Raw genomic sequence first — 26852 nt, forward strand, 5'->3', positions numbered from 1 at the left:
CAAGTTGCTGCAAAGATAAGTGATTAAGATGTGTGTTGAATTTCTTTCAGTATAACTTTCTGTGGTATCTGCTGTCAGAAATATGTCAAGGCAAATATTTCAGAGCAGTCTTCTACCACTGTGAAATACACCATGAAGATGTTGGCGAGTGGCGCAGAGACTATTATTTTCATGTTCCTGGGAATTTCAGCTGTTGATCCTAACATCTGGACTTGGAACACAGCCTTCATACTCTTGACGCTGGTCTTCATTTCTGTCTACAGAGTAATTGGTAAGGAAACACGTTTTGCTACTAAGAGTGGTAATTAATTTCAGCTTTTGGTCTCCTGCATGTTATATCACCAGCTGAGTGGAAAAATAAATTAGAACATTTTGCAGGTTTTTATCAGGGACCTTGTTTTCATTGCTGCTTAAATTCTGCAACAAACTCTCTACAGATATGACAGTTCCAGATTTTTATGGGACTGTGCAATAGAACTGTATTGTTCTCCTCCTACAGTGAGCATCCTCCCAGCAAGAGGAGGCTGCTTGCATCTCTCCCACATTCTTAATCCCCTCTTCCTGTTGGCATTTTGATCACTAAGAGAGCTGCCAGGAAGGTGGAATCTGTACTATGTCTGCTCTAGGACTTGGCTTGGTGTGACTTTTAAACATCTCTGGGCTCCAGGAAACTGTCCAGCCTTGTTGCTGGTGGTAGTGGTTGGCGCTGGCCATCTCCTCAGCTTAGAAGTGGTCCATCCCATTTTCCAGATGTTTCAGAAGCACCCATTCATCTCTTCCCTTGTGGAAGCACTTAAAGCAAGATGGTCCATCAAGGCTTTTTTGGGCAGCTGTAGGCAACAATTAACCCCCTGTCTTCTCAAAGCCAGGTAAGGAGGCGCTGACAAGGTCCTAGGGTCCTGCAGCCTCTTTCTCAAAGCCTAGTTAGTGCTTTCTCAGCTTTGGGAAGAAAGGGGGGGTCTAGGACCTTGCCAGAGCCTTCACGCCTTCTTCCCAATGCCTGGTGCTTTGCTTAACCGGCTTTGAGAAGGCAGCACAAGTGCTGGGGTGTGCAAGTGTACCAGATTTTGACCATCTTCCCTGCCCGCCCCTGCCTCCCCCCCCCCCGCATGACAAGGCAATGTGCAGCCCCTGGGTTCCATGCCAAAGTACCCTTGCAGGCCACGTGGTATGAAAAGTTGGACCTCCCTGACTTAGAGGATCAGACTGACAGTGAAGATACATTGCCTGCAGTTGGGCTGATGTGAGTAACCCCTGATAGCTTATCAGAAGCAGATTTAAGATGATCTTCATCTGCAGACCCAGTATACAACTTTAATATATTAAAGTTGGCTAAATAGATGAGATCTGATATCTGAGAAATTTCCACTCATCTTTTTACTAGTGTGCTGATTAATTTTCAGCAAAAATCAGAATTACAGTTAGCACCTGAAAGTTTACCTATGGAAAACATAAAACCCATACGATTGCAAACCCTTATCTCCACTCCACACTCAATGTGTGGAAAGCAACATTTAAAAAACTGGCTCCCCCACTATCTCCCCTTATCCCTCTTTGCTTTCACCCATCTTTTAAAGAAGCAGGGCAATACTTAGATTGGAATGGTTGGGAACAGGTGGGCCTTTATAGATTAAAAGATTTTTATGCAGACAGTATCCCTCTACAAAAATAACAATTCATAGCTGCCATACCAAACCTTAAATGGTCATGGTACCACTTCAACCAGCTGTGAAGATTCCTGTTAAACCCAGACATTTCCACTCAAGCAAACAGGAAACTAACAGCAGTGGAGCACATCTTTGTTAATTTCTCTCCACACTCTAAGGGCATAGCTTTCTCAATTTACAAAGCTCTAATAACACTAGAATATGGCAATCTACTGTTCACAAAAATACCATGGGAAATGGACCTAGATATGCAAATACCAATAGTCTAGTTTCTGCAAAAATAAGGGAAGCCTCATTAAAACTTCTGCATAGGTAGCATTATACACCGGTGAGGCTGTCCCAAATGTGTAAAAACAAAAAAAAATTCCTTCCAGTAGCACCTTAAAGACCAACTAAGTTAGTTCTTGGTATGAGCTTTCGTGTGCATGCACACTTCTTCAGATACACTGAAGGAAGGAAGGAATTTTTGTTTTGTTTTGACTATGGCAGACCAACACGGCTACCTATCTCCAAATGTGTAAGGAAGTCAATCCCAATTGTTGGAGGGGATGTGCAGTCAAAGGTACCTATTTCCATATGTGGTGGTGTTGAGACATCATCAAACCCTTCAAAGAAATAAGCTGGATATACAAGGAAACCATGGAAGTGTCCCCTGCACTAGCACTACCTGGGCTTAGGATCCTGCCTGCTCCTGATTATTCCAAAGATGACCTCTTAGCCTTTCTAATGACTGCTGCTCATACGGAGACAGCCAGATGTTGGAAAACAGGTGTTGGAATAACAAGAGTACAGTCAATGGCACTGGCTGAGAAACTAACATGCCAGGTGAGAGCAGCAAAGGGCAAACACAATCCATATTCCTTTTTTAACATATGGGAAATGTTTATTGAATACATAAATTGTTCAGACTGTGGCATGAATCCACTCAGCACTCGTGGGAAAATGTGACGTGATCTCTGAGTAATCCAATGTAACTTCAACACATGACATGACAGAAGTCTGTAATTCTGTCAGGACAAGTTGTTTATTGTTGTAACAATTGTTTTCTCAGAATTTATCTTCTTTACCAGGGAAATAAATAAAACCACTATTAATAAACCAAGCCCTATGGAAAGCAGTTAAAACCTTTTCAAGCAATTGTTTTGTTTCAAACAAATCCAGCAAGAGAGTTCTGTATATGCGACTGCTGTGAATTCTCATTGCAGTGCTCACCATGGAACATAATGGGTTGTCCAGTGCAGATGAGACTGCGCATGTAACAAAACGCAAGGAAAGCTGGATCACGACAGTGTCTGTTGCATTCATTATTTGCCAGATTGTTACTGCCATAGGCAAAATTGCCATTTCTAGGAAGGAAATGTATTTTCGCAGCAGCTTTGTGTTGTGATGCTTCAGTGGCCATGCCATTCTTAATTCCTAAGTGAATATTGTTATGCAGGCTTTTGCTACTCTGAAACATTTGCTTTAACAGGTGTAATTCTGCAGACTTGGGTTCTAAACCACTACCGAATGGTCCAGCTGGGAATAATAGATCAAGTGGTCATGTCGTACGGTGGACTCCGTGGTGCTGTTGCCTTTGCTTTGGTAGTAACCCTGAACAGTAAAGATGTCGCAGAAAGAAACCTGTTTGTCAGCACAACAATCATTGTTGTGTTTTTTACTGTCATATTTCAGGTAATTTTAATTGTTCAGCCTTTCTGTTGCTTTTACGGGTGAAGTGCCAGGTTAGGCGTTCTTCTTGAACCCAGTATGGGAGGGATGTTTTGGCTCACGCATACTTGTCATGTCCTCTTCCCTTCTGGTAAAAAGAAGCGTCTGACCATCTGAATGCGGCGTTCAGTGGTAAGCTGTTTGTCGTGGAATGAAATGAAATCTAGGCAAGGCGGTCCATGCAGCAGGTTAGTAGGTGGAGTGGGGAGAGACTGCTAGGAAGTAAAGTCTGTGAGGGCCCAATGAAGTATCAAAAGCAGATCTCAAATTCCTTCCAGTAGCACCTTAAAGACCAACTAAGTTAGTTCTTGGTATGAGCTTTCGTGTGCATGCACACTTCTTCAGAATTGCATGCACACGAAAGCTCATACCAAGAACTAACTTAGTTGGTCTTTAAGGTGCTACTGGAAGGATTTTTTTTTTTGTTTTGACTATGGCAGACCAACACGGCTACCTATCTGTAAACAGATCTCAAATGTTGGCTTTATATTATGTCAGTGAGCGGGGAGTATAAAAAACTGTGCTCTGTACTAAAAACTTAAAACCTCTGTGTCAGACCCCCATCTATTAGTAGATCTTGAGTTAATATTTCACGAGAGAGACTACAGCAATGTTATTTGCTATTTGTAAATCCTTATCACTTTCTTTAAATGAGGGAAATTTAGAGGCAGGGATGCAATTTCTGCGTACAAGGCACACACAATATAAGTTTATGAAATTTGTTATTTAGTTTGCATATACATTGATCATTAAAGTGTTTTTATTTTTGACCAGTGTGGCCTTCATTTAAAGACATGCGTTCCAATAGATGCAGGACAAGACTGTGACAGGTCATGGACTAGTGATTAACAGGCAGCTACAAGTAGTTTAGAAGCTGGTGGAGTGTGGTGGGAGACATTGCCCAAAGTTCTCTAAGGGTTACAGGTTACAGCAGTGGCGTAGCGTAGTGTGGGGGTGCAGGGGGGGCCGGCCGCACCGGGCGCAACATCTGGGGGGCGCTCGCACTCGCAGCTCTCTGCCCCTACCTGACTCACTCAGGGTTTGGGGGCGCAATTACTTGCCTTGCCCCGGGTGCTGACAACCCACACTACGCCACTGGGTTACAGGGTTGTTGTTTTATTTCATCTGAACAGCATAACTCAGTGGTTGTATCTGATGCTCCTCTACTCATGACTGAGACGTGGAAATTGCATGAGGGATGTGGTGACATATGCCATGCCAGTCGGGAAGGAACCCACTCAGGTCTCCCATTCCAAACATTTTCAGAGTGGCATAGAACATGTCCATTTAGAAGGATCAGCCCCCCCCCTAGCCCAAGCAGCTTATTTCAGAATAAAGGACCTAACAGGTGAGCAGAGATGCTTGCGCATTATGTGATTGCACAAGCGCACCCTCTTGACTTGTTACAACTCACTGTGTCAGATCCACCCACTCTCAGATCTCAGTCTGCTCATCCGTGGCATGTGGTGAAAACATTTGGTGATATTTCTTTCATCTTTGAGATTTTTAGTATCTATAATACACGCACAGTCTTCTACTGTATTGTTGCTTTTAATTAAGGTGAGAGTAATTTGTCAGTTTTCCCTCCGCAGGGTTTGACAATCAAGCCTTTGGTGCAGTGGTTGAAAGTGAAAAAAAGTGAGCAGCGAGAGCCCAAGCTGAACGAGAAGCTCCATGGCAGGGTAAGCAGGTCTCATACTCAGAACAAATAGAGGTCAGTGAGGTCAAAAGGCCCTGCCACTTCCTAATTATACCTCAGTAATAATACCACCCTGGTAAATTCTAGTCCTTGCTTGTTTGGGTAGCAAGCCTGTGCTCCCAGTTCTCTCACTGTAGCTGTGGTCAGTAGGAGTTGGTGGCATCTGTGCACTGGCGTTGGGATAGCCTGCAGGGGGCTGGACAGCCAACTCTTCTGTTGTTGTTGACATCTATCTTGAAAGACAATGAAGTGCGCCTCCGGGGTGAAGTCAAACCGCTAGAGATCACAGCGCCTGCTGTGGCTGTAGAGACCGGGAGCTCATAACTGTTGCTTCCCATGTTGTTCCTGCTGTGTTAGCAGCACCAAAGTGATCTCCCCAGGGCACAAGCCTGGGCGGTGTGTATGGAGGTCTTGGGCTGCCCAGACAACAAGACCCTTCCCCTCGGCCTCACTGATGTGGTCCAAAGGAAAGCCGAGCAATACGTTTGGCACCAGCTTGGCTGCAGAAGCCACCAGAAAGAGGCAGCCTTAGGGACTCCACTCTGGATTTGTGTCAGGTGCATTCCTTAGCTTTTCCTTCTCCCGAAGATGTCCCACAAAGCAGTGGGTAAACTCTTCCAACGCTACAATTCTGTGATTCGAGGTATCTTCATATACAGAGGAAACCCATTTTAGCTACACAAGTGGGACTTGTAATAATATGTTGCAGTGCAGGGTGTTCCTGTTCAGACTTTCAGGCAGCCATGCCTCCTGCAAACAATCACTCAGCATTCCATGTTTCATCCCCACTTGTTTTTGTAAACCATACTGATTGTGCACCGATTGTGCCATTTTGGTTACATAAGGATAGGCCCTCCATATGTTTTGGGACTACAACTCCCATCATCCCTAGCTAACAGGACCAGTGGTCAGGGATGATGGGAGTTGTAGTCCCAAAAAAACATATGGAGGGTTGAGTTTGCCTATGCCTGGGATAGGCATCCAGAAAATGAGATCACTGTTAGTATAGAAGTGAGAGGGCCTTTTCAATTGTGGCTCCTCATCTGTGGAAGGTCTGCCAGATGCCATCATTGGCATCTTTTTGGCAGCAGGTAAGGATTTACCTTCCCCTCTGCTCACAGGCTTTTGATAGACTGAATTTATGATCTTTGTATTTTCTGTGCTGCCAAAGCTTCCTGTGGTTGTTATGGTGGCGGGATGTGTGTGTTTGTGTGTACACACGTGTACGTACATGTATCTTCCTATATACATAAAAATGTAAAGCTGTCATTGCACAGGCCCCCACTGGAGAATTTGTAGTACCTCATCACATTCCTGGCTTTGCATAAAGGGGGAAGGGAGCAAAAGCGAAGGCAAGTTTTTAAATGGTGGGTTTAAACAACAGAAGAAGTTTGAATTAAGGAAACAGAGGGAAAACTTGTGATTTTAAACAGTGGCAGAGGTGTGAATTGCGCCTGGCCAGCTGAGCCCTCCCTGCACTGATCGCTTTGAAGCAGCCAACTGGCACCTTCCACCAAGGTCTTTGAGGTTCGCCACTTTTGCTCCTGCTGCAAATATGGTAACTTGCATGTTGGGGAGGCGGGGGCTGCTGGACCCTTTAGGGTGGGATACAGGAGGGCCTGGCTTTGCTGAGAGTAGCCTGGCACAGCCTGTAGGGGGCAGTGCTCAAGTCCTGTGATCAGCAGTCCTAATGACAGCATGTGGAAGGGGCAGAGTCAGGGTCCCAGGCTCTGGGACAGAGGTCAGAATCTGGTCTTTTGCACTACTGATACCAAGAATGACTCTCACAGTGGTACTTTATCTTTGGTGTGTATATGTTGACCAAACCCGGCCTCTGTCTGCATCTAAATGGTTATATGTTAGTCTGCAATTACCCAACCACCTTTTGTGGTCTTTGTTTTCACAGGCCTTTGACCACATTCTTTCGGCTATTGAAGATATATCTGGTCAAATAGGACATAATTACCTGAGAGACAAGTAAGTGGAGTCAGGCACCTTTGTCTTACGAGAATGGAACAGTTTGACGAATGGAAAAGGTGGACTAAAATAGCACGATAGGATAGCCTGACATCTGGTCATCTGCTAATCAAACTAATATTTGGCGATACAGGTCAATGCTGAGAAACGGCACATGGGAAAACCCTTTCTCGTAAGCTTTGGAATTCCTGGAATTCTTCCCACTCTTTTGACATCAGAGTTACAGCTCTTTGCATTAACTGTGCCAGTTTAAAACAATCCCAAAATTTGCATATCTTAATCCCCTTCTTATGGGTGCCAAATACTTATTTTCTTAGTTTGCATTTTACTCGCAAACTTGTGAGGCCATTAAAACCATGATTTGATTTGATTTGTACCCTGCCCCAGCCCCTCTGGGCTTAACTCAACAAGCTTTTCTTAACACCGTATGCCTTGGCAAAATAACTAGGAAGGTCTCCCTTGCTGTTTACCTTGAACACTTCTTCCATAGCCTTCAGGTATCATAGTGGGGTCCAAGAGAGGGAGGGACATGACTCCCCAGTTCAGGGTGACAGCCAGGCCCAACTGCTCACTATTGCGGCCCCTGGCCTGGCTGGGCGGTTGACTGTATCTGTCCTGAACAGCAGACAGCACGACTGCCCCCCCCCTTCATTGGAAGGAAGGGGATGTGGGACATTGGGGGCAGCATTAAAGAACTTGTAGGTTGCAGTGAAAAGCTGAACATCAGGTGGGCTGGTGTTGGGAACCAGTGCTGCAGGGACCTGCTACAGGTGGCACCGGGAGGGTGGACAGATGAGGGCAGGAACTGGTGCAGAAAGTGTTGCTTGTTTGTTTTATAAGTGTTGGCCCTAAATGGGAGTGGCAGTATTTGGGGCTGCATTTCAGGTAGTAAAAAGTCTTAGATCTTCTGAGGTAAGAGGTTAGCTCCCTGCTTCAGAAAAGGGGTACAGAGGGGAACATTAGCCTTACCTCCCAACAGTGATTCATCTATTTATTTATTTATTTTTCAAAAAAGTGAAATTTTCCCTTTGGTAATTTGGCTACAGGATTCTCTGACCTGACTGTACATTGTGTGCCCCAAAGAAAAACGCCCCATTTCCTCTAAATTACCCATTTTGAGCCCCATCACAAGAAAAGAATTGGATGTCTTCAAGTTATATTGTTATTGTCTCCACACCATGGGATGGGGTGCCAGCCTTGATTACCTAATGCTAAATGTGCCCCATTTAATTAATAGCTGCTACATTTGCTGTGTTTGAATCATCAGGTGGACTAATTTCGACAGGCAAGTACTCAGCAAAGTACTGATGAGAAGGTCTGCTCAGAAAAGTAGAGACCGAATTGTTAAAGTTTTCCGTGAGCTCAACTTGAAGGATGCCATTAGCTACGTGGCTGAGGTAATTCTAAATATATTTCATGATGAAACATGTCTATTTTAGGTTTGTTTCTGCCTTTTGGTAATATATTAGCACTTTAGCATACATAATCAGGCCCACGTTAAGCATTTTTCATCCCATTCATTTCAAGGATAATTATAAGTATGTTGAACTCTCTTCTGTTGTAATGAATGGGATCTAAGGTTATATCTGTGATCTTGGAGATAATACAGAGATCATAGTAAATCTGTTTCATTGGCACAAGCAACATAAGAGTCAACAGGTTTAGGAACAAAAGATTACGGTTCATAGCACTATGTGATTATTTTTGGTCAGATGTGTATTGTTTGGTTCTCCAAACTTTGACTCTTTGTATGGCTGGATCTTAAAGTCCATCACTTCAGTACCTGCCTTGATACTTGGAGCAGAGGTGGGCTTATTTCAGGTTTGTGGAGTATACTTTATTTTTACCAGCCAGTGGCAGATGCACATAAAGTTGTGTCTCCAAGAGCCAGTAACCTACCTCAACCTATGAGCCATACTCTAAAATATCATGCACTGCTGAAATACAAAACTACATCTGAATTGCTACAGCTCAGAGATTCTAATACAATATTCTAAAACTAGCCTCTAAACACTCAGATTTTACAGGTGAAGAACCCTGGGGCTGTGAGATAATCCATTATTCCATTAGTCAGATAAGCAGATAGTATAAGCCCAGCGGTGGCAAAGATTGATTGTTGCTTTTACTTGCTGCTGTTAAACTAAGGGGAGTCAGAATCCTTGCCAATCTATTGTAAACTGATCAGAGATCAAGTGGATCCCAATCTACATCCTGCAAACCTCCAGTGTATATAATCTACCGGGACTTGTTCTAGTTAGCGAAAACATTTCTCCAGAGGTATGAATATTATTTTTGATTGCTTTTAGCTCAGAGAAACCATATGAAACTATTTCCATGTTTTCATGATGCTTCTTGGTGCTCCAGTAGCTCAAGAGCCATAGTAAAAAATAAAACTTGCTCTCTACTTGAAAGCCCTCTAGTACCATGTGTGTGAGTGTGTATGTTGTATTCTTTGTTGAACAGGGAGAGCGAAGAGGTTCTCTGGCATTTATCCGCTCAGCAAGTATTGACAACACAGCCAATGTGGACTTCAGCATTATCAATCAAATTAATGGAGAGCCCTCTGTTTCCCAGTTGCTGTAAGTAAGGCTGCAAGTTTTGCCTCGTACTTTATGAATCCAGTTATATTTCTGCCAATAGCTCAAAAGCTAATGCATCATAAGTCCAGTAGGGAAATAACTGTGAAAAGGTACTTTTTGGGTACAGTCCAGCCAGAGTTAAGTATTTAAAGTCCCAGTGCTTTTAATGTGACAGATTCCATAAAGCACTTAACTCTCCCATTGAGATTGATGGGACTGGGAAGTGGCTGACTTGGCTTTCCTGCTTCTGTTTATTTGATTTGTAGCCCACCCTATTCCATGGGCTCAGAGCAGCTTATAGCAGTCTTTCTGAATGTCCATAGTTAGGTCCCCAGGAGTTTGCAATCTAAAGGAGTTATGCAGCACAATCCTATGTATGTCCACTCCCACTGTGTTTAATGGAGCTTACTGCTCAGTATGTTTAGCACTGCAGCATTTTGAGGCATGTCTACTCAGGAACTAGTTCCGTTGTTTTCAAGGGGCTTACTCTCAGGTAAATTGTGGTGTATTAGAATATAGCCTACAGGTGTGGGATTGCCTGTTTGAACCTTCATGCAAGAAGTTCCTTCCTGCCCATGTGCTGCTGGTTTTCTATATATGAACAATTTCTGGGATGGGGACCATTCAAACATACCTTAGTTAGACCAACACTCTTCTGCTGTCTTCCAACTTTGTGGTCGCAGTAAGAAACTAGGAGCCTGCCTACACACCCTTAGGACAATAGCTCACGTTCCACATGTATTCCTTTCTGGAGAACAGAAAGTGCCAAGACCAGGTGTGCGTGCTCAGTGTAACAAGGAGCCACCAGGAGCTCGTCCCTCTCTGAGAAATGGAGGCTCCCTGCAAAGGCCACTTCTAAACTGACAACAGATTCGTATCAAAGAATTGTTTCGTGTGGATTCAATTATGTCTGTGTTTTAATGTTTCTAGATTCGCTGGTTTTGTTCTTTGTTGAACAGAAAGCAAGAGAGAGACGAGGGAGGGAAGGAGGGAGAATGGAAGAATGAATATATATCTGTCTATTTTGCTTTAGGAGAGAAACTGCCAGTTCTGTGTGTCTTGATATGCAAGCCCTGGAGCAGAGAAGAAAAAGCATCCGAGATGCAGAGGATATGTTCACCCACCACACTCTACAACAGTATCTGTACAAGCCCAGGCAAGAGGTCAGATCTTAAGAACACCCCAGTGCCAGAATAGGAGACTCTAGCAATACAGTATTTGGATATTCTGGGAGAAATAGAATAGAAGCAAAATGGACCTTTGTCTCTCATTATGAGTAGCTGTAGCTCACAGCAAGAGCTGTTCTATAATTGTGCAGCCAGGAAGTAGCTCTTCTGCCATGGGCAAGAGCATGAACATCCTCTTGTGAAACCAAGAGCATGAGAAGTGCTATCAACCCCACCAGTTATAGCATTCCATGCACTCTTTTTCAGAATGGTTTGCAGGACAGCATTAGCCGCTATATTTCTTCTGCTCATGGCTCTTTGGATCCAAACCTGAGAGCCATTTTGGATGATCCAACTCTCCTATATCTCATTATAAGTGGGAAGATGTGTTTTTTGCGTTGGAGGGAGATGCATGTACCCACCTTTCCCGGGTTTCAGATGAGACCTGGAAGCTTTGGGAGAGGAGGCAGAAGTCTCTCACACTTCCTCTCTCAACTCCGCTTTGAGATCTCCAAAGCAGCTCTGGGGTGGAGGTTGCAAAGTGCCTCACCTGTGGTGTTCTTTGGGATTTATTTTGTACAGTACATACAGACTTGGGGGAGGGGGTGCCCAACCTTCTGGTCGCTGTTGGATTCCCAGCTCCAATCAGCTTCGACCCAGTGGCAGAATGGAGGTAAACAGTGCCCGGTTGGGCGTGTGGGGTGCACCTCCAAAGGGGGCAGGGCACGAAGGGAGCCCGCTGTGGCACCCATTCAGGGGTGCACTTGTGCGCCCCAGTCCAGGAGAGTGGGTGGCAGTGCTCCTCTCGCCGCTGGGCTGGCTGTGAAGAAGCAGAAGCTGCCTTGCCCTTCACAGCCTCTCTCCACCCCTAAGTCAGCCTTCACCCAGGGAAGGGGGAGCCTCGACTGGGTGCAACAGGCGGGGGCAAGACACCGCCGGCAGGGCACGAGGGAGAGGGGGATCTCAGGCAGACACCTGATTCGTCCCCCCCATTGTACTCCCAGGGCTACAGCCCCCATGGCCCCACTGCTTCAGCCAGCATGGCCAATGGTTAGGGATGATCCAACTTGTATGTACTGCACCGATATGTGATGGCCTCAGATTCCCCATTGCTGCTGTCACACCTTGAATACTGGGGGCTTTCCCCTCTCTTTTAGGAATTTGAGTGGTCCTCTTGTTTTTTTTTGGGGGGCAGGGAGAGGTACTTGGTTGTTTTCCATAATCCCAACTGTTTCAGACATTCATAGATTTGTAGAGTTGAAAGGGCTCCTGAGGGTCATCTGTGTCCAGCCTTCAGTGCAGGACTCCTGCTCACAGCCTTGAAGCACCAACCTTCTGGTTTGGTAAACAGCTTTTGTTTGAACTCTATCTATAGTTTTATGCATCAAGTCCAGGGTGCAGTGGGGAGAAGCAGCAAGGGGTCAGAAACAGACATTTAGGGGCAAGGATTTGTATCTGGGTGCTTGTTTTACACACATCCATTTTGGCCTTCTGATCATTCTTGTTGTCTTGCCGACAGCACAAGCACGTGTACAGCCGCCATGAACTATCCACCAACGAAGACGATAAGCAAAACAAAGAGATTTTCCACAGGACCATGAGGAGGCGCCTGGAGTCGTTCAAGAGCACCAAACTAGGCATGAGCCACCCTAAGAAGAACAAAATTCACAAGAGAGACCGAGGCCAAAAAAGAGTAAGAGCAGAGCAGTTGAGATTGCCTCATTAATGCAGGGGAAGGGAACGTGGAGGCCAGGTGCCTATGCCCTCATAAGGTGCCAGGTCTCTGGAGGGTCAAACGCTTTATTAATTTAGGATATTTATAACCTACCCCGTTTCTCGCACAGCAGCTTGCAAAAGGTTTTCACAGTGAAATCACATTTTATTCTAGCCCTGTGTCCCTGTGGTGCCAGGGTTACCCAGGCAGCGTTTCTTGCCCTCGTCCTTTGTCCCCCCCCCCCCGGCTACTGTCAGCCAGGTAGCAGCTCCCATCAAAGTCCTCTGAGGCAGGAGGGTGGGGGACCAAGCAGGTGGGATACAAGAGGCAGTGAACAAGGAGCTTTCTGCAGCCCCTTGGAGTTGTGTGATTGTTTTCAAACATTAAATAGCAGATATGAGGGAAGGCTTTCAGGACTCAGCCACAACATTCAGGGAGAGGCTTTGAAGCCTTTGCACCATGGTCCTAAGATGCACACACAGAGAGCTGCTTTCTGGCACAGGAGTCAAGCTTACTTGGCCTGGATGGAATCCCTTCCATCCCATGCCAAACAGCAGTGGGGGATTTTGTGTTGGGGTTGCTGCAACATGGAGAGAGGGGAGGTTTTAAACCCCTCCTAGGCACGGTCCCAGCCCTGTGTGTCTCACAGACACACACCACACCTGCTATTTTTTAATTGGAAAAACAAATGTGCAACATAGAATCATAGAATCATAGAGTTGGAAGAGACCACAAGGGCCATCGAATCCAACCCCCTGCCAAGCAGGAAACACCATCAGAGCACTCCTGACATATGGTTGTCAAGCCTCTGCTTAAAGACCTCCAAAGAAGGAGACTCCACCACACTCCTTGGCAGCAAATTCCACTGTCGAACAGCTCTTACTGTCAGGAAGTTCTTCCTAATGTTTAGGTGGAATCTTCTTTCTTGTAGTTTGGATCCATTGCTCCGTGTCCGCTTCTCTGGAGCAGCAGAAAACAACCTTTCTCCCTCCTCTATGTGACATCCTTTTATATATTTGAACATGGCTATCATATCACCCCTTAACCTCCTCTTCTCCAGGCTAAACATGCCCAGCTCCCTTAGGCGTTCCTCATAAGGCATCGTTTCCAGGCCTTTGACCATTTTGGTTGCCCTCCTCTAGACACGTTCCAGTTTGTCAGTGTCCTTCTTGAACTGTGGTGCCCAGAACTGGACACAGTACTCCAGGTGAGGTCTGACCAGAGCAGAATACAGTGGCACTATTACTTCCCTTGATCTAGATGCTATACTCCTATTGATGCAGCCCAGAATTGTATTTGCTTTTTTAGCTGCCGCGTCACACTGTTGGGTCATGTCAAGTTTGTGGTCAACCAAGACTCCTAGATCCTTTTCACATGTACTGCTCTCAAGCCAGGTGTCACCCATCTTTTATTTGTGCCTCTCATTTTTTTTTTGCCCAAGTGCAATACTTTACATTTCTCCCTGTTAAAGTTCATCTTGTTTGTTTTGGCCTAGTTCTCTAATCTGTCAAGGTCGTTTTGAAGTGTGATCCTGTCCTCTGGGGTGTTAGCCACCCCTCCCAGTTTGGTGTCATCTGCAAATTTGATCAGGATGCCCTTGAGTCCATCATCCAAGTCGTTGATAAAGATGTTGAATAAAACCGGGCCCAAGACAGAACCCTGTGGCACCCCACTAGGCACTCTTCTCCAGGATGAAGAGGAACATGAAGTGACGTATATAATGTCACACATAATTTGGGTCTGAGACTCAGATGGGGCAGGATAGGGGCAGAGCCTGGGAGATTGTGTTGACTTTAAAAAAAGAAGTAATCTCAATTCTCTCCTTCTACTTGGCTTGCTTTGGTGTGGTTTGTTTTTGCCTTGACTTTTCCCCCTTCCTTAAAAAAACATTTTGCTGCTGTATATTTTATTTAGTTAGTTGTTTTTGTTTTGGTGTGTTTTAATAGTGTGTTGTGAGTTTTCTTTTAAATGGAAAGGTGGGGTATAAATACTTTTATAAAATAAACAAACAAACAAATCATTCTGCAGTTCAGGATTATTGCCCTCTTTTCCATTGGGCTTTGCCTCACTTTACTACTCTTTTCAAATCATTTCACTTTATTTGTCCCTGTCTTTCTGAAATGATCTTTTGAGTTCTTTGCAAAATTACACTTGTGGACTCGTGTATGCTGAATTTTCTGGATGTAAAGCTACAACTTTCCCAAAAGGAAAAACACGTAAGAAAAAGTGTTTTCCAGCCGTGAAGGAGAAGTGGCTGGAAAATGAACCGGGAGAGCCACTGTGCTAAACTGCTTCTGCACCATACATGCCATATGCTGGTACCTCTTCGAAGCTGCCCAGCAATCTTTATGTTATGGGGTGCAAGCAATGAAGTTAATAAGTAGATGGGGACTTGATTTTGCCAGAAGTCAGTGGCATGCAGACTGTGCCCCTTCCTCGTGCAAGAGCCTGCAGAGATCACAAAATGCTGGTGATCCAAACAGAATCAGCTTCAACCCTTTCTCCAGCTTTTTAGACGTTGGTGGGGAATTAGATCTGGCCGGTAGGCCAAATCCTGACCCTTCCCCAGCCCCATCACAGGCCACTTTGAATCTAAAGTGCGCCTGCAAAAGGGCCTCTTCAAAGGGGCTCACTGTTGCTGTGGGTCAGCTGACTGGCCTGGACAGCAAGCCCCCCTGCAGTGGTCCCCCAACATCATAACAGTATCAGGCAAGGGAAAGGTGGGTGGCCCTGCCCATCTGCCAGAGTGGCCCACAGCGGTGGGGGAGGCCAGGATCTGATCTGTTGGTTTGATCCAGTTTTCCGTCTCCTTATCTAAAAAGGAGGAGGGGGATAGATCCAGTGATGGCAAAAGCCTTCCATCTCTGCCAGTTACAGAGAGCTTAGCCTTGCCGTGCTGGAGCCAGTAATCCATGGTGAGGAACTATTAGGACCCTTAGGGTAGCTGATTTCTTGGTGGGTCCTCCCAAAGTCCACAGTGGAACTCAGGAGTTCTGCCGCATAAGGAATCAACTGCTTCTGCAGCAAGTAGGTGAGAAACAACAAGTCCAGCATTTCCAATGACAGAGAGTTAGGGTTGTTTTTTTCACTCACAGTACATTTCCAACCTGATTGGTGTTACTAAGAGATCTGTGGAAAGACCAACAGAAGATATGATCAACTGAGTACTGCTGCTGACTTAGTGGAGCTTTAGGCTGATGCATAACTGAGATTTTGAAAGACTTTGTTTGGGAGCTAGAGCCACATTCTCTGTACCTACAGGATGTGCATTGTTTTCATCATCACCATTGACATGAATTTATTAATCACCACCTGTGCAATTGTCTCAAGTTATAATAAAACTTTATGGCTGCAGCTGCAATCCTATACACGCTTTCCAAGGGGAAGTAGCACTGAACTCAGTGGGACCACCTCTGAGTAAACATGCCTGGCACTAGGAATTATGTTTATCTGTAGTAATGGCCCCTTTTGATGGCAATGGTGATTATGATTTAAGAGTTTCTTGCACTTTCCCTTGATGGCCAAGCTGTGTCTCAGAATGGGGATGGTGACCTCTGCTGGCCTGAGCAGCAGTTAACAGATGAAATGAGCCTTGGCTCTTACTTTTCGGTGAACAGTGACAACCCTCTGCACATGGATTCTCCCACGGTCTCACTTGACAAAAGTTGATAAGATTTCACGAATGCCAACACAATTATATAACTTGCAGCTAAGACTACTTCTAGGTAGACACTGACAGGCACCAGCTCTACAACCGATAAAGCAGGCACCCCCAAACCTGACCCTCCAGCTGTTTTGGGACAACAGTTCCCACCATCCCTGACCACTGGTCCTGTTAGCTAGGGATGATGGGAGTTGCCGTCCCAAAACAGCTGGAGGGCCGAGTTTGGGGGTGCCTGCGATAAAGGAATGGCTTTAAAGTGCACACATGGGCAAGGTGACAAGCACTACCTGAAGACAACATGGACCTAGTTTGCATGGCACAGTAGGCCAGTCTATGGCACATGGAGACTGCTTGAAGGTGTGGGCTCCCTGAGAGGAGCTCACAGCCGCGTTGCTTCCTCTTCCCTTTTTACCAGAGCTGAGCCAAGGTTTGGCCTGCGGTCAAGCTCTCCCCACTAACTGCCAGACCTGGGCAAACCCAAGTGTCATGCAAGCCAGGTCATTCAGCTCTGTTGCTGGAGAAATGGGCTCCATTTATTGGATCCTGGAGCAATCAATGTGATTTTGATTACACAAATTGGAAATAGGTGAGAGCTCCTTATACAATGGAAACACAGAAAAGGCGTAGTGCAAGGTGCTTCACAAGGCTTTCCTGCTCTGGGACACATGGAAACTCACTTTTTATTTCACCACTGGAATATTTGGGCCCACTAAAAGATTCCAAACTTATTCTGCTTATATATGCTATGTACCAAAATGTGTGTGTCATTTTGCTTGTTTATTTCAGAGAAATAGCAATGTCATTCCAAATGGAAATCTCTCTTCGGAAGCCATAAAGGAAAAAGGTAAATGTGCTGTTAAATTGATAATACCTTGATCAGTTGTGGGGAGGGAGGGGGGTCGCGACTCGGCAGAGTCAAAGGGAATGTATGGTGCTATTACAATTTGTTGGAAAAGAATATGTAAGGAAAACAATAAAAATTCATTTGAAAAAAAAAAGATAATACCTTGACTCCCATTTGCAAATATATTTGGGTTTGTATCTTGTTGTAATTGCCTGAAGTAGTGGTTCTCAAACTTTCTTCCCCCCGGGCCCACTAGAGATGGCCAAAAATTACTGAGGCCGAACCTTGGCAATGCAGAGTTGGCCCCATACACAAATGGGGGCAGCGTTTGGCATCATTTGATTTTGGAAATTTTTGCCACAAGAAGTTTCTTGTGGCAGGGAATTCTGTAGTTCAGCTTTCCTCAAACTAAGGATAGAACATTGACTGATTCAGACTCTCCACTTTAGATAGAATTTGCTCATCCAGAGCTCTTAACTAGAGATGGATTTTCATTTTTTATGTTCCCCTCTTTCCCCATATATCTCTTTAAAGTATTTTTATTCATCTTCTATTATTTCCCCCCCTGTCACATCTAACTTGCATCTTATTCCCCATCTCCCCCAGAACTCCTTTTTATATTCACCTTTTGTGTAGACTTCCCTTTCTTATCCCCTCCCTCTCTATGATAATTTAAAGCATTAGTTTCCTTCAGTGCCCCTCCCAGTCCCCCCTGACCACCCTTACTCTTATCGCCTTTGCTTATCTATTTGCTGTTTATCATGATAATTTAAAACATTAACCTGCAATCTCTAGTTTCTTTCAGTGCCCCCTCCCAGCCCCCTCCCCTGACTCAGTTCCCTCTTCTCTCCCCCTCATCCTCCTGTGAGTGCCCTCTTCCCCACCAGCTCGGCAGCACCAGGAGGCCCTGCCCAAGGCCAGGTGGTCCTTCTGAGGTGGAGCAGGGGGCCATTGCCTTGGAATGAATCAAGGGAGGTTTCCGGGCTCTGTAGCAGAGAGGATTGGAGTGTGGGCATGTCCATGAAGCAGAGGAACGAATGGTGTGTCAGCAACCCTGGGTGCTTCTCCCTCCAGTCTCTCCATTCCTCTTGCCTCATTCATTCCTGTTGTCCCACTGTTTTTACATCCAGCCAGCCCCTCTGTTCATCCACTGCCTATTTCCCCTTTATATTTCTTTCCCTCCTGAATACTGCTTTGTTCTGTAACCTACTTTTGTCCCCATGTATGCCTTTGGCTTACTTCTCTCAGACACGCTATGAGCTGCAAACCATAACATAGGGTTGCCATATTTCAAAAAGTAAAAACCAGGAAACCACCGAAATTGTTGAACTTTTTTTTAGACAACCCCCCCAAATGTGGTTTTGACTTGCCTAAGATCCAGGACAAAGTGCCATCTGTTGGGTTGTGGGTTGACATAGCAGACGACACAGCAATTTCTCCAAAGCAGCTCTTTATTTTGTAAGCTGGAACAGAACTGACTGAGGAGCTCAGTCAGCCTGCTTATATAGAGCTCCAGAACAATGTAACTGTTGCCATTTTCTAAAACTATCCAATCACTGAATGTCACTTTTCGATCCTTCATTTGCATACAAAACTATCCAATCACTGAACGTCACTTTTCAATCCTTCATTTGCATAACTATCTACAGTATCCCCCTGCTGGCCCAGGGTGAGAACTTCAGTACATAACACCATCTTTCAGAAATTCCCTCCAGACATCAATTCTGCCTTTGAAATCCTAGCAATGTCTGGGATTTCCCAGATGTATGGCAGCCCTGCATAACACAAACCTTGGTTGCAGCTCTGTCTGGAGAAAGCTAAACTAGAGTCCAGATTCAGACAACACACTCAGGGCAGCAGCAGAATGCCCAGAAGAGCCAAGCAGATATTGCCTCTTCCCTGAGAGCACACACAGTTCAGGCTTGCTCTAAGCCATTGGATTAACATTACGTGCAAACCAAGCCATAATAATAATAATAATAGTAGTAGTAGTAGTAGTAGTAATTTCTATAATGCTATTCATTCGAGGATCACAGGATGGTTTACAATATAAAACACAAAAATACATAACATAGTAACAAAAACAATATCCCCCCATAGATTGTTTAATTAGCCAAACTCCCAGCAGTGAATTAGGGTTGTTGTTTTTTATAAAAAGAATGCCTCAGTTTGCACTACTGTGTAAGACTGTACTGTAAATTAATATTATTTCCTTCCAGAAATTGAGTTTTCTGAACCAGAGGAGAATGATTATGACAATCTACAGACGGGGAGAGCAATAGAATTCCTTGCTAATGTCACCAAGCAGAACTTCACAGATACAAGTGGTAAGGATCAGAATGGCACGATTTCACCTCTGCAATATTATAAAAGCATATCTTGATTTTTATCATGATGCTATCTAACATAATTAACTGTAGTTAATTAACAACAGACTGAGGACACCATAACTGGTGCTAAAATGAGAATTTGCACAGATTCAAAATTTGAATTTCCTAAATTTGAAATGCAATTTAAATGCAGTTTGATTGCTTAAAACCCTTTAAAAAATGTCACACACATTAAACCTCATTCTCCATACTGCAAAACTAAGTTTTCGGAGTTCTCCGGAGGGGACAGGGTTTTGCGGGAAGGGTTTAAATTCATCATGAAATAGCAAAATTGTGCATTAGAATTACAATGTGGAACTGTTTTTTCAGTAATCACTTTCAACTCTGTCCCTGGGATGATGAAATAGTGCTTCAGGCTACAATGGAGAGAAAAATATTACAGAGTGGTAGCAAAAATTTTGATGTGGGTTTATCATGAAGTTCTGTGTTGTTAAGAGAGGTTGTGGGCTCCCTTTCTGTGGAGGTTTTTAAGCACAGGTTGGATGGCCATCTGTCATGTATGATCTAGTTGAGATTCCTGCATTGCAGGGGGTTGGAATAGATGACCCTCGGGGTCCCTTCCATCTCTACAATTCCATGATTCTGTGATCATTCTATGTGGTCTGTTAGTAACCTCCATGAATGGGACTCTGAATGAAAAGTATCCTTGGCATAATGCGATGCAGTAGATATAATATTGTCCTGCAGAGGAAAGGGGTGAAGGAAGCTGGAAGCTTTGCTCTTTGCAATAAGGGAGATCTCAGTTTGTTAAGCTACATGAAGATGAACCACCTCTGCAATCAGCCCAGCACAATTCTGGGTTCCTAGCCAATTTCAGGGTGGAGATTGTTGCATGCCAGTCAACTTATTGCCTGTTTACTTAACAACTGAATTCGCCACTCCCTGACTTTTTATAGGCATTGATAATCCAGTATTTTCAGCTGATATCGAACAAAACTCCACCATGAGGTTTTCGCCTTGGCTCTCCGGAGAAGAGATGGTGGTGCCATCCCAACGGGCCAGAGTCCAGATACCTTATTCTCCAAACAACTTCCAGCGGATTGCTCCCATTCGACTCAGCAATAGATCTGTAGATTCTTTTTTGCAAGTAGATGGTCCTGAGGAGCGGTCTCGAAGTTTCCTCCCAGAATCAACACACATGTAAGTACAGTGGTACCTCGGGTTGCATACGCTTCAGGTTACGTACACTTCAGGTTACAGACTCCGCTAACCCAGAAATAGTGCTTCGGGTTAAGAACTTTGCTTCAGGATGAGAACATAAATTGTGCTCCGGCGGTGCGGCAGCAGCAGGAGGCCCCATTAGCTAAAGTGGTGCTTCAGTTTAAGAACAGTTTCAGGTTAAGAACGGACCTCCGGAACGAATTAAGTTCTTAACCCGAGGTACCACTGTAATATTTTAGGCATGTCTGCAGACAGCTATTTTCTCACTTTTGAGGTTTCATCTTTTTCTCTTTCTTTTCTTTTGAACTTCTCAAGGAGGAAATCCTGCACTAGAAAGCCAAATGGCCGTCTTTTAGACATTTGGGGATCCTAAGGGTGATCACAAGTGATCACATCCGCTTCAGCGATCACCTTTGATTAAGTAATTCTAGCAATTCCATAGGAACAAAGGCATTCCAAACTCTTCTTTACATTCTCTGCCTCCTTTTGATCTTTCTGTCATCTCTTGCATTAACTTTATATTTTCTATTTTGAAGCAAAAGAAGTGCAGGCTTTGAATGTAGATTTATATATAGTTATGCTCCCCTATTTTCTTAAATATATGTCAGTCACACAACAGTAGAGTAGGCTTTTCTCACAAAGGGACAACTCTACCCCACGCAGCAGAGCAGGCCCATTGATGAGGCAAAAATCTCTGTGTGTGTGTTCTGTCTTCCTCCTGAACTACTGTTTTTGTTGAGTTGTTGGGGCTGATAATAGGTTTGGGGGCTGATAAGGTGTGTGGGCTGCATGGGTGGGCTGACAGGCATATCTGGGGTGATCTTAGCATGTAGGACAACACAGAGGATGTTCCCCCAAAGTTTGGGTTTTCTACAAGTCCTAATGCTGTACAGTTTGTTGGAATAGAAACATTTGTCCCAACTAGATGCAGTACCGACATTTTAAATAATAACCAGAGAGGGAAAGAGAAAGGCACGATCCATTATTTGTGAGCACATCCACATGCAGAGGGTTCCCCGGGGTGCATGAGAGTCCTGCTTTCCTACTCTGCACACAGGCACAAGAGACATTTGGGTGAATGGGAGGGATGCATCTCCATTCGGTGCAAGTAGCCCCTGGCGCTAGAGAATGAGTAACGTTTATCAAGGCAAGGGGGAGGGCTGGGTGGATATATTAGAAGTGGCCCCAGACCTATCCCACCTGCCTGTTACCTGCACACAGGTGGGAGACAGGGTTCTGTTGAACACCTAGAAATTCTCAGCTCATGAGTGCTGTGGCCTGGTTGACTGGATTATGCCCCAAATGTATGTATAGAAAGGATTGCGTTTTAAAATATGTATTAGTAGAATCAGTTAAATGTCCACTTGGTGGCGCCACAATAAAAGCCATTCAGAGCTCTCCTTGCAGTATGGACCTTTCATAACTTCACTGGATAGGCCAGGGGTCAGCTATGGGCCAGTCCACCGTTCCTCAGACCATGTGGTGGGCCGGACTATATTTTGAAAATAAAAATGAATGCATCCCTATGCCCCTCAAATAACCCAGAGATGCATTTTAAATAAAAGGACACATTCTACTCATGTAAAAACACGTTGATTCCTGGACCGCCCGTGGGCTGGATTGAGAAGGCAATTGGGCCGCATCTGGTCCCCAGGCCTTAGGTTGCCTACCCCTGGGATAGGCAATCTCCACATTTATTTCACGTACCTCAAAAGCAGCACTGTTTTAAGGGAACCAAAATTGCTATGTAAGATGACCCAAGCTATAGCTGGTTTTCACTTAAGACATAACTGTATTCTGACTTCCAATTCCTTTGCCACAACAGGTGACCCAACCCTTGCTCTTATGATGTCAGGACATTCTTCGGATGAAATGCTCCCTCCTTGGGAATACGAACAAACAAAATCGGATGTTGTTATCGGAGAAACGCCTCAGCTTGGGTCCAGTGTGCCTTAAGGGCCTTGGCAACGAGACTACACACCTCTGGAAGGCAGGGACATGTTAACCCTTGACTCTTTCTCGCCAGGAGGTACCTGGCCTCCGCTGGCAAGCAGTCTTGAATGCAAGGGACGATCAAGCGCATTTTAATACAAGTTACTATACTGACACTAGGTACGAACCAGTGAATTCACATTCACGAGCAGGAATCTGATTTTGGGAACACTCAAAAGAAGAAATGGCCGCTTAATGCACAAGCTCACACAGGTCAGCAGCCGCAAGACGGGTTCAGAGTTCTCGTTTTCCCCACAGGCTGAAACCTGTGCAGCGTCCTAAACTTTAAAAGTTGGCATCTTTTCACATTCCCCCCACCCACCCCGGGAGCAAGAGGAAACTCAGCTGTGAGTCTTGACTTGAGTGAGGGGAACACATGAGAAAGAATGTGAATTATATAGACTCTATGTATGTATATTTTTTAAAAGAGAATGTATAAACGTGGCCAGATTTTGTAGAAAACTTTATTTGAAAAACTGAACTCTGAGTTCAGCTGGCTGTGTTTCACGCTGAAGGAACTCAAGTTCAAACATCAAGATAATATACTGTACAGGTGGTGACCATTTTGTGCGCATCCGATAGACATGCGACCGCCAACCCACACAATTTTTGGCCTTGGAAGGGGGTGGAACAGGCTTATGTGTGACCGCTGAGACACGCAATGACCCAGAATGCAACCCCCCCCACAACCTGTACTTCCTTTTTTTAAAAAAAAGTATTTATTTTAGGGATTTGTGATATGAAGATTTTCAAAATAGAAATTGGAGCTGGCTTTAGGGCTGGTACCAGGCCAGGGCCATCTAGGGCAGCACAAGGGCATCCATACTGGAACCCAGACTCAGAAGGTGTGATTTCCAGTTTAGGGATCCCAAGGTCAGTGGGCTGAATTGGAAGCTGCACATGCCCTGCTCTGTTGACCAAGCAAAGGTCTAGGCCTGGCTCCTAGTGTCTGCACCAGGCCTGGCCAACCCAGAGGCTTCAGTCTGCCTACCAATGGTTGGTGTTACCCTGTGCAGCTGCAATGGGCTATCGTGGCCCATAATGACCACACAGAGCATCCAGACTGGCTGCTAAACTGCATCCCAGCAGCAGACCCTGCAGTTCCTGGTTCCACCCCTGGAACTCTCAGCAGCTTTGCTTCTCCTTCCTATGCCATATTTCCAAAAACACGCACTAAGGCTGCAATCCCGTGCACACCTACTTGGGAGTAAGTCCCCCTGAGCTCTGCTGGGCTTATTTCTGAGTAAACATGCACAGTATTGCACTGTAAGGCGATCAGCAGAAAAGTATTCTGGGTGAAATGGAGTAGTGCCTTTTTATCAGCTGTGAAAGATAAAGGAGATATATTTTCTTACTGTCAAATGTTTTAAGTAGTGAATAGCTAATTGAACTATGGGCTTTTAATTCTCGTATCTGTTTTCTACAATCAATATTGCAGGGAATTAAATAATGTTTTGCTTTATAAACAGTCCCCTCCAAAGCTGATGTAGAATTTTAATGCAGAGGAGCCTAAGTGGTCTCACCTTTTTTAAAAATAAAATAAAATTAAGTTGATCCACATGATATAATCTTATCAAGAAAAGTAGACACAAGTTAGAGTGAATTTTAAAAATCTATAAAAAAAATATTTTTTACACCATTAGTTCCTCAAATACTGTCTTCTGTGTTTGACAGTTCTTTTTAAAGTGCCATGACCTCAGGTCACTTAAGCTTCATAGTACTGTAAATTGATAGTCTGGTGTGTGTGTGTGTGTGTGTGTGTGTGTGTGTGTGTGTGTGTGTTGTGTGTGTTCAAAAGGAGAGCTTGATTTTTATCTTGATACTAAATAGATTATGATTTAGGGCCAGCTAAAAGACATACAGTGCAGTGCTATACTAAAAAAAAAGCCTCATTGAGTTCAATGGTGTTTTACTCCCAGGGAAAGTGAGAGTCTAAAAAACTGACATGGGCCTACAGTGTTTAATGGTTTCTCAAAAGTAATGTAAAAATTGGTGACTTTCACAATTGCCATTACTTTCCAATATTGTTTTACACTTGGCAGGAACACTGCATTTTCTCATTACGAAGAACATCCTCCCTTTGTAATGGAATAGGCAGGTCAACCACATTTCAGAACAAGTCGTGAATAGAAGGAGCCAAAATCTAGAATGGCTTGCTGAGTCGTTGATTCAAGTCAGGCATCACTTCCAAACCATAGTATGGAGCAGCTTTTCCAGTGTAATTTTCTTTCTTCTCAGTACTCTAGTTTTTGCATTTAGTGCCCTCTGGAAGTGAAGAAACTTGCTGCAACCTTAGAACTGTCAATCCAAACACCATGGGCAACCTTATTTAAACCATGGTCTATAAATTCACTTCCATCCATGGTTTCTGATTCTGGTTTGCTGGTAAACTTAATCAAATATTGTACGAAGCAAAACCTCTTTATATCTGCATGGTTATGAATGCCTTCAACATCAAATATAGGACTCCTCTAAAACAAATTTCTCTACAGTGTACCTTTGTGATTTTAAATGCCTAATTTTTCAGTTCATACATGCATGCCCATTTCTTGATGGCTTGTAGTTGGACATGTGTACTAACTCCATTTAAGAGTGTAGTTTTTGAGGGGAAGTCACATGGTGTTATGAAAGTTATTTCTCTGGTATTTGATATTCCAGATCTCTACTGGTGAACATGTATGCCCTTAGCCTCATTTTTACTAAAGTGCCGGCAAAACTTTCCTTAGAGTCCAGCTTTGTGTGGATATATCTTTCACATAGATATTTGGTTTGACCTCAGTAGACTAAATCACAGATATGTACTTGCAAATGTCATGTACATTTCTGCAACCTTTCAGTTCTGTGTGCCTCTTGTTTTAAGGGACGCCCACCACGAAAAATTTATCTGTTATTTCTCCCTGTGAAAATTAGTTGCAAGACGATGTTGAATCTAGAAGGCATTTTTCAGGTCTAGAAGTGAAAAATTAGGATGTGTAAAAGCCAAGGCACAATAAAGCCAAAGCTAAGGGATCACAGATGTAATCCTATATCCCCTTACCTGGAAGTAAGTCTCATTGAACTCGGCATATGACTATGCTGTTAAAGACTTACTGGCTTAATGGGAGAAATGTAATGCTTAACTCTCCCAGGGTTTTGGGGGTGTTGGCAGCAAACTTACGCTGGAGTGAGTGGATTTCTGCTGAAGGCTGTAAGCTGATCAACACAGAGACTCTCATGAATAAGGACAATAAAAGTGAATATGCCCATCAGTGGGCAATTTGCTTTGATTCAGAATTGTTGTCTATTTTGTGTAAAGAGGATATATTAAATGGTGTATTCTCTCTATGTTTTGCTATGTTGCACTATTAAGCCTGTTGAATTTGTGGCAGTGTGTGTGTGTGAGTGTGTGATGGACACAGTCTTTATTCAAATGAATTTTCTGAACTGTGAAGAGACGAATATACTGTAGTCTATGTGTGAACAAATCAGAATTTTATGTAGGAAAAGCTGAAAAATATTTATAATGTGCCTTAAAAACCATACTATAAAGAGCTGGTGCTTTTCAATGACTTTGCAGTGATTTCTAGGAAGTCTCGACTTTCTTTGTGATATTATTAAGTGACTCTTTTACTTGGGAAATAAATGTCTTTATAAATGTTTAAATACTAGATTGCACAAGGAACATTAAACGATAAATTGTAGGACTTTGATGTACAGTATCCCAAAGTGTATATTTAAAAAGGTTGCACATTACCAAAAGAAAAAAAGATATATAATAAAGATAACTTATTGGATCTATTTCTTTATAATGTCAACAGGTTCCTATATAAGAAGAATGTAGGAGCAGTCTTGCTGGGTCAGACCACCTAGGTCCCTCAAGCCCATTTTACAGTTTCCCACAGTAGCCAGCCAAATACCTCTGGAAGCATACAAACAAGGCTGTTGTGCTCTCCTATCATCTTCTGGCGCTCGTGAGGTATATTGCCTCCGTATTTGAAGGATCCATGCAGGTCTCATGGCTATTGACCTCAAGACCGCAACAGTAGCTTGGAATGGGGAGTCCTATGCATTTCTTCCAGATCGTTTCTCATCTTGGCAATAACCCTTAAGGAAAGGAGGAACCAAAGAACCTTAGGTAACAGGGCGGCATCAGAGCTCTGCTCAGAAACACCTGGATGCAAAACAGTTTGCAGGCTCCAGTCATGCACTGATCAACCCACTAACTGGATAGCTCAGTTGGTTAGAGTGTGGTGCTGATAATGCCAAGATTGCAGGTTTGATCTCCATATGGGACAGCTTCATATTCCTGC

General features: G+C 44.1%; 1 protein-coding gene across 3 annotated transcripts in view; it reads left to right on the plus strand.

The window, feature by feature from the left end:
* Window positions 1-26340, plus strand: part of SLC9A3 (solute carrier family 9 member A3) — a gene marked incomplete at its 3' end in the record, with an annotated part of 100081 nt that extends 73741 nt beyond the window's left edge. For 2 of the 3 annotated variants that reach the window (XM_083709284.1, XM_083709282.1), the window contains exons 6-17: window positions 51-271; window positions 3139-3341; window positions 4970-5059; window positions 6983-7053; window positions 8321-8450; window positions 9517-9632; window positions 10666-10795; window positions 12318-12491; window positions 16963-17020; window positions 19240-19347; window positions 20307-20550; window positions 22397-26340. In XM_083709284.1, coding sequence (XP_083565410.1) covers window positions 51-271; window positions 3139-3341; window positions 4970-5059; window positions 6983-7053; window positions 8321-8450; window positions 9517-9632; window positions 10666-10795; window positions 12318-12491; window positions 16963-17020; window positions 19240-19347; window positions 20307-20550; window positions 22397-22400 — 1549 coding nt within the window. Of the gene's footprint in view, window positions 1-50; window positions 272-3138; window positions 3342-4969; window positions 5060-6982; window positions 7054-8320; window positions 8451-9516; window positions 9633-10665; window positions 10796-12317; window positions 12492-16962; window positions 17021-19239; window positions 19348-20306; window positions 20555-22396 lie in introns of those variants that run through there. The other variant, XM_083709283.1, reaches the window with a different exon arrangement.
* Window positions 26341-26852: the final 512 nt, after the last annotated feature.

This window comes from Podarcis gaigeae (assembly GCF_964106915.1).
Source record: "Podarcis gaigeae genome assembly, chromosome: 13".
In the NCBI taxonomy this organism is placed as follows: domain Eukaryota; kingdom Metazoa; phylum Chordata; class Lepidosauria; order Squamata; family Lacertidae; genus Podarcis; species Podarcis gaigeae.